The 7250-nt window shown below is 46.6% G+C and overlaps 1 protein-coding gene across 1 annotated transcript in view; it reads left to right on the top strand.

Moving 5' to 3' along the window:
• The first annotated feature begins 1048 nt into the window (after positions 1-1048).
• Positions 1049-7250, top strand: part of USP10 (ubiquitin specific peptidase 10) — a 74912-nt gene continuing 68710 nt past the window's right edge. The window contains exon 1 of the mRNA XM_045890639.2: positions 1049-1203. Coding sequence (XP_045746595.1) covers positions 1183-1203 — 21 coding nt within the window. The 5' untranslated portion in view covers positions 1049-1182. The remainder of the gene's footprint in view (positions 1204-7250) is intronic.

Here is a 7250-nt window from a genome sequence, read left to right as displayed (position 1 = left end):
TTATTTTAGAGCAATATCCTCCCTCCCCCTGACATTTTTCATGGTGTCCCATTGTTGAAAAGACCAGGCCCTCTGTCTTAACAGAATGTAGCAATGGATCCTACTGTTGATCTCTGCTTCTTAGCTCGGGGTCTGGCAATAGTAGGCTCTCTGTGTACGTTTGTTGAACAAGTGAACCCAATGATAAGGAGTGTGGATAATAATCACGGTAGCTACTTTTTTTTTTTTTTTTTTTTTTGAGGGCTGGCTCTCTTGGCCAGTTTGTTCGCACTCATCCAATACGATCCTCACTGACGTCCTTTGAGGTAAGAAATTGCACTGGTCTCATTCGTAGGTGAGGAAGACAAAGCTGAAAGAAAGAAGTAACATGTCCGCAGTCACACACCCAGAAAGGGGGCCGAATCAGATGGCAAACTGCGTGGTCGGGGAGGGGGCTCACTGTTGCTGGGTCCAGTGACCCAGAAGTTGGGTCTGTCTGCATACGTGCAAGTATGTGTGTAATAGGTCGCACTTCCTGCGTGCTTACTATTCGCCAGGCCCCAATGCTGAGCGCTTTACGCGTGCGTTTTATTTGAATTTTCTCCACTGCCTGGCAATAGGCGTGGCACAGAGTGGGCGCGCAGGCAATGTTTGTGCAATGAAGAGTGAATAAATGAATGAATGGACGGAAGTGTTATCGCCGTCAACAGGGGGACTCCTCCGGGACCTTCGGCGCTCGCTTGGGAGACCCCGGCCCAGGGAGACTTTGCGGCTCCGGGGCCCGGGCCGGCCTCAGGCTCGGACTGTCGCGAGTCTCGCCCAGCACCCGGGTGGCCTCCTAGCAGGTGAGAAGCCCGGACCGGCTGGGCGATTTGGCGTTACCACCTCCGCCCCCCGTCCTTCCCCTTTCTGGCTCCGCTGCCGGGGCCCGGGACCCCCAGCGCGCCGCCCGGGGCCCGGCGACGCCGAGGGGCGCGGGCTCGCAGGCCACCAGGCCGGCTCCCGCCGCGCACGCCCACCTGTCGGCCGCGCAGGCGCAGCACGCGCCCGGCGCGCCCGGCCTCCCCGCGCCCCGCGGCGCGCAGCCAGTGCGCAGGCGCGGCGGCCGATGCGAGTGTGTATGTGCGGGCGAGAAGATGGCGGCGGCGGGGGAAGCAGCGTGAGGAGTCGGACGAGCGCCGAGGCTCATTGAAACGGGCCGCCATGGCCCTCCGCAACCCGCAGGTAGCCGGCGGCCCGCGTCCCGGGCGGGGGCGGCCCCAGGCCGCGGCGGGCGGCGCCGGGGCGGGCGGGCGCGCCCCGCCCGGAGCGAGCGTGTGGGAGTGGGGGAGGGCGCTGGGACACGCTGCCCCGGACTAGGCCCCGGCCGCCCGCCGCCGCCGCCGCGCCCCGGCCGCCCGCCGCCGCCCCGCGCGGAGCCCTCAGGGCCTGGCCGCGGGGGAGCAGCGGGGAGGGGCGTCGGGCCCCCGCGGAGGGCACGGGGACGCGAAGGGGTTAATCTCCGGGTGGGCCGCGGGGGAGCTGGGGGTGCGGAGGGGCCCTGGGCGCCCCGGAGAGGCAGCCGGGGAGGGGGTGCTGCGGGAGGCCCCGCAGCGGCAAGGGCCCTCCAGGCGCCTGGCTCGCTGCTCCGCGCCGAGCGGGACCCCAGGGCGTGGGGGTGCCTCGCTGCCCACATGTCCCCGAAGGTTGCTTCCTCAGCTTGATTGACCGCGGGGGGTTTGCTGCTTTTCTGGTTTACGGACTCGAGTCGCCGAGGAGCAGCCTTAGGTGACTGTTGCAAAGAGAACTGGAAATTGAGTCGCCAGGACCGTACTTTTACTTGCACCAGAGTGACATCTTTTGCACGAATCCATCCCAGCCTGGCTGACACTAACGCGCCCTGTCTCAGCTGTATCTAAAGTTTAGGGGCCGTGTACTATAATGCCGCAGTGGGAAGAAGGGTAGAACGCACCTTTCTCTTCTCGGGAGCTGGACGTGAGTGTAGAGTCGAGCCCCCGCCCCCCGTTACAATTACTTTTGTGGTATTGCAGTTACTCACGTGGTGTTATCTTTCACGTTCGCTCTAGACCCCTGGTTTTTCGACATCTAATCCCTAGAGATTACTGCACTTTATACCATCCCAGGGTGCTTTCATTTAAATATGGGAAAGTGAAAGTAGCTCCTGGGAAAACTGGTGGCCGGTAAATACTAACCCTCTGTAAATTGGTTTTTCTCGCTCTTTAGGAAATGAAGTCGGTTTTAATAGCTATTGTAATTAACGTGTGTCGTGAAATTTAAAACGCGAGAACCTTTTTTTTTTTTTTTTTTTTTAAATGAGATCTTAGAGGAGGCTGGAATTCTGTCACGTTTTTGGTACTGTAGTTTGCAGTAGAAGTTTTCCCCTTTAACTTTTTGTTCGCTTGTACATCTGCTTTTGTGAGTATTTAGTATGGTTCTTTGAACACACGAAAAGGGGTTTAGTGTTTGAATGATTTTTACACATGTATACTTGAAAGATTTTCGTAAGAGATTTGGTATTTGCCGCTTTCTCAACTTAAATATTAATGTGCATAGCTCATTAAAATTAGTAAGAACAGGTACAAGATTGATTGTGGGCTGATGTGTACTGTAATATGCATAGTGATTTTGGGAAACGAAGAAAACATGCTTAGGGATAATTCAGTCCATTGTTTTTTTTTCAAGATTTTATTTTTGTAAGTAGCCTCTACACCCACTGTGGGGCTCGAACTCACAACCCCGAGATCAAGAGTTGCACCCTCCACCTGCTGAGCCAGCCAGGTGCCCGTAATTCAGTCCATTATTATAAGCATCCATTACAATGCAAATTGATTGAAATGATAATTAGCTGTGACAGTATGTAAACCTAATTGTAATTTCGTTTGCGTTCATTGTTCTAGTGTTTATGTTTTATACTACAATATTGCTTATACACATCTTTAGAAAATTGCAGTGGCCGAAGTCAGCTGAACATAAATATTAGTAACTCTTTGAGTTTATTCTTTTGTTGGGTTTATTTTTAAGAATGATCTAAATGCTGGTAAGTTCTAGCATGGAGAAGGTGGCAGAGGATTAGTTTGATTTCTCTTAATTTTCTTTTTAAAAGAATAGTAATGAAAACAAGTAATGAAATCATGTGACAGGCTTTCATGGTTGTATCCTGCTTGAGTCAGGCTGAGCGTTTTAAGAAATTTGTTTTCATTCAGTTACCTTTGGTCCTGAGGATCCTGCAGCGTCAGTGGTCATCCATTCATTCATTCATTCAACAAACAGTTATCACTTACCATGTGCTAATAAGCACGGTGTTAGTGTATTACTTGTTTACAATTGGGAATGAAAACCACAAATTAATAGTAAGGGTTTTATAATAAAATTGAATGGTTACGGGTACAGTTTTGAAAATTTATATAGATTATATCCTGTTTCCCTATTACTGATTGAATCGTGTTCCCTGGATTGAAGTGAACCAGTGCAGAACTTGGAAACATTTCTAATGCCAGTAGCTTTCAACATTGTAACAAATACAAAGGATGAACTTTACAGTTGAAGTGTAAGTGCATCTCTCATTTATGAATATTTGTTGTCTGATGAAATGATTTGGCATAATTAGTTTGAACTGACCAGTTTTTCCTTAAACCAGAAGAGGTTTTTGTGGTCATTGAGGTTGTTTGTAGTGAGATTCCCTCAACAGCGCCGCCTACCCCCTGTTTGAATATCACCGGGGCTGCTTCTGTCCTGGTCCTCTGAAGCGGGCTCACTCCAGTCTTTTCATTACCTCACAGTAGCGGATCCCCCACATTTTATACTGTGGAATTTCTTGGATCCAATTTACAGCATATGGCAGAGTGTTACTGTGTCATTGAATATCTGTTTATAACTGACAGCTCTATTAGTAATTCTCAAAAGATACATTTTTATCAGAGTCTCACATAGCAGCTGAATTAAATAAAATTATCTGAAATGCAGGATATTTGGAGATCCTGATTTTCCTTTGCACAGTGACAGCAAAATACCCAGACATGTCCTAAGACTAGATATGCCCTTTAAAGTTTGTGAGTTGATGGTTGCTGCTCTGGTTTACAGAGTAGCAGTGCAGGTGAGGTGTGTCCAGGGCCCTGACCTCATGCTCTTGAGCCATCTTGTTGGGACCGCTGTTTATTGAAATTACAGTGAATGCTAAGCGGATCTGCCTCATTCCAAATTCCTCTCTAGAGCAAAAGTTAGGACATACATTACAGTGCACTTTTATGTGGAACCCGCATGATTTAAATAGTGGTTCACATAGGAAAACTGAAAGGAAAGGATTACAAGGTTTAATGATTATTTAATGACAAACCTCGTGGCATCTTTACTTTGTGCCATGTTCGGAGTGTAATATTCAGGTAATTGAGAAACGTTGTATCATCTCTACTTGAATTATTAGTTACATCAGGGTTCTTTTTTTGTTCGTCTTTGTGTTTTTACTGATTGCAGACATGTGAGTATTTGCTGTTAATGGGTCTGGTTTTTCAAGTGGATTCTGAAAGGTGGTTGCTGAGGACACTTCTTACTGATAATATACTAAAGCATGAGAAATTGTAGGAAGAGCTCGCTTTTGGATTTGTAATTAGGCTGTTACATTTCTATTTACTGCCTCCCATGCAAGTATCAGAGTGGCACAAAACAGATAAATCTGTTTGAAGTGGAATTTATTGGCCTCGGGCCATTGGATTACTGTCATTTGTCCCTTTAGTGCTACTTCAGCAGTGTAGATGTTCATTTCCAAAGACTTACGTATGCTTGGATTGCAGTTTGCCCGTTTATTGAAGTGATCCCTCCCCCCCCCGAGGTCTGTTTGTGACCATTTTTGTCACTACAGGCTGGATTAAGGACTAGTGTAGGTGACATAAAGGTAGCCCGTGGGGTATGTTCATAGTATTTGTTTCAAGGATCAGACATCATAGAATCGATCATAAACCTGGGTGAGGATCTTCAAAATGTAGACTTTCCATGAGCTGGCTCTTTTCGGACTATTTGAAAGTTCCTCATCCATGACCCCATTCCAGCAGAAGACCTGAGAAACCAGAATCTGTTGGCCAATAACTCCATTCTGCCCTCTTGTCTTGACACATACGGTTCTCTGGGTGCCCTCTTCTGGGCATAGAGTGGGTGAGGTATAGAGTCGCTAGAGGTGTGGCTTAGGACTGGGAGAGTAAGGTAGTGCAGGGAGGATTAGAGCATGTGTTCCTGGAGTTTCCTTTTCAGGCTTACTGGAGAATTGTTAGATGGTAATGTGCATGGAGTGTTACCCCAATGCCTGCCGCCATGTGTCCGCGTGCTGCTCTTGTGATTCTCAGACCCCTCCCTTTGGGGCTTTGTCTGCAGCTTTATTGGTTGTCATTCTTCAGATTAATTCTTAATTTATGTTTTTGGTACCGGCTTGAGGGACGTCTCCTAAGCCTACACTGTCTGATTCAAGAGTGTCATAACTGATGCACTACAAGTGAAAGTAGCTCCCAGGAGAAAGGCTGGGATCCCCACTCTTGTACCTTCGGTACTTGATTTTTACATCTAGTTGCCTTTTTCCTTTCCTCCCGCTTTCTTTGCTCCCTTTTCATCATATATGATGGTGGCAGATTTTCTTACCCCATTTGTTCTTGTTTTATGAGGTAAATTTTTTCGGGGATCCTGGGTGGCGCAGTCGATTATGCGTCTGGCTCTTGGTTTCAGCTCAGGTCATTTCTCAGGGTTGTGAGATCAAGCCCTGCGTCGGGCTCTGTGCTCAGCATGGAGTCTGCTTGAGATTCTCTCTCTCCCCCCTCCTGCTTGTGCTCTCTCTCTCTCAAATAAATAAATAAATCTTTAAAAAAAGAAAATTGTTTCATTTCTCTGTACTGTATGCAGACAGCTTGCTGGCTGGGGTGGGAAGGGCAGAGTGCCGTGAATGGTGCGCCCCCGTGGAGCTGTTGTTCTGAGATGAGACCTGCTGGTTGTGCTAGAAGTGGTGGGGACAGCTTTCCAGACTATTTTCTCCACTTGGGTCTCCCACTGTCCACAAAAATGGTGGTTTTGCATTATTATGAGTACATGTCACAAATACTTGTGTTGTAAAATGTATCGAATAAAGCTAGAAGTCTGTGTAAGTTACATTTGCAAGCCACAGACCTCCTGAAATGGAACTGCTCAAGAACATTTAAGATGATTCTGTGTAGAAAATTTTGATTTGCATTTTGGTGTAACAGGTTATAGTCTGCATTGTTTACTTGTTCTCACAGAAACATGATGACATCCTTTGCCCTGGATATAAGGAGTGCATTTTAAATTTTATTATATTCATTTAAATTTAGTTAGGACTAATTAACTTATGAATTTATTTGGTATTCTAATAACAAGAGGATTTTAGTGTTTTTTTGGGTTTCTCCTATTTTAGACATCTTACAACTCTAGAGAAGCAGTGTCTCTCTTGAGAGACTTTCATCTTATGTCATTGAAATACTCTCCCTCTTCTTTCTGAAAATCTTAATTTTTTTTCGTCTTGATATGACTTGTTGAAGCTTTAGGGGAAATGGAAGAGAATTTGACAGTGAAATTTAATTCTAGAGTTTTTTTTTTTTTTAAGGTTTTATTTATTTATTTGAGAGTTAGAGAAAGAGAGTGCGCGCGAGGGAGAGCGCAAGTGCAGGGGGAGGGAGAAGCAGGCCCCACCTCCAATCGATCCCAAGAAGATTCCAAAATGGTGGGGTCATGACCTGGGCTGAAGGCAGAAGCTTAACTGACTGAGCCACCCAGGTGCCCCTATTCTGGAGTTTTTTGAGAGTCTTGCCCGGTGTTGTAAAGTATGTCTCTTGATATTTTAAGTAATAATTCCACTTAGATGGCTGCCAAGATGTGTATATTTATTTGAGACCTGAAGTAGGTCTTCTGAGTAGATCCCATAATTGGACAAGGAAGAACGTATTAATAATAAAACACTAAATGTTACAGTAATCAACATTTGAGGAATGTTGGGCAGTGTGTAAGCTTCATAGTTTATAAAGTGCTGTACCTTGTTTGATCCTTATGGCCACTGTGTTGTCATCACCGTTTTACAGATGAATGAAGTGAGACCCTGACGGCTTGTGACTTGAAGTCCCATGGCTGTCAAATGTGTGATCAGGGCCTTGCAAGCAGGCCTTTGGACTTCTGAATTCTTTGTTTTTTTCTGCTTTGCCAGACTGCTTTTCTACAAGAGACTGGTAAAGACATAGGGCTTCACATGGTGACTTTGCCATAGCACTTCCTCAATGAAAGTTTAC

The sequence above is a fragment of the Mirounga angustirostris genome, unplaced genomic scaffold, assembly GCF_029215605.1.
Source record: "Mirounga angustirostris isolate CCGP_5_RB_7025 unplaced genomic scaffold, mMirAng1.0.hap1 SCAF_16, whole genome shotgun sequence".
NCBI classification, from domain to species: domain Eukaryota; kingdom Metazoa; phylum Chordata; class Mammalia; order Carnivora; family Phocidae; genus Mirounga; species Mirounga angustirostris.
Note: the sequence above shows the minus strand (reverse complement) of the source record. Positions and strands in the feature narration are given on the sequence as shown.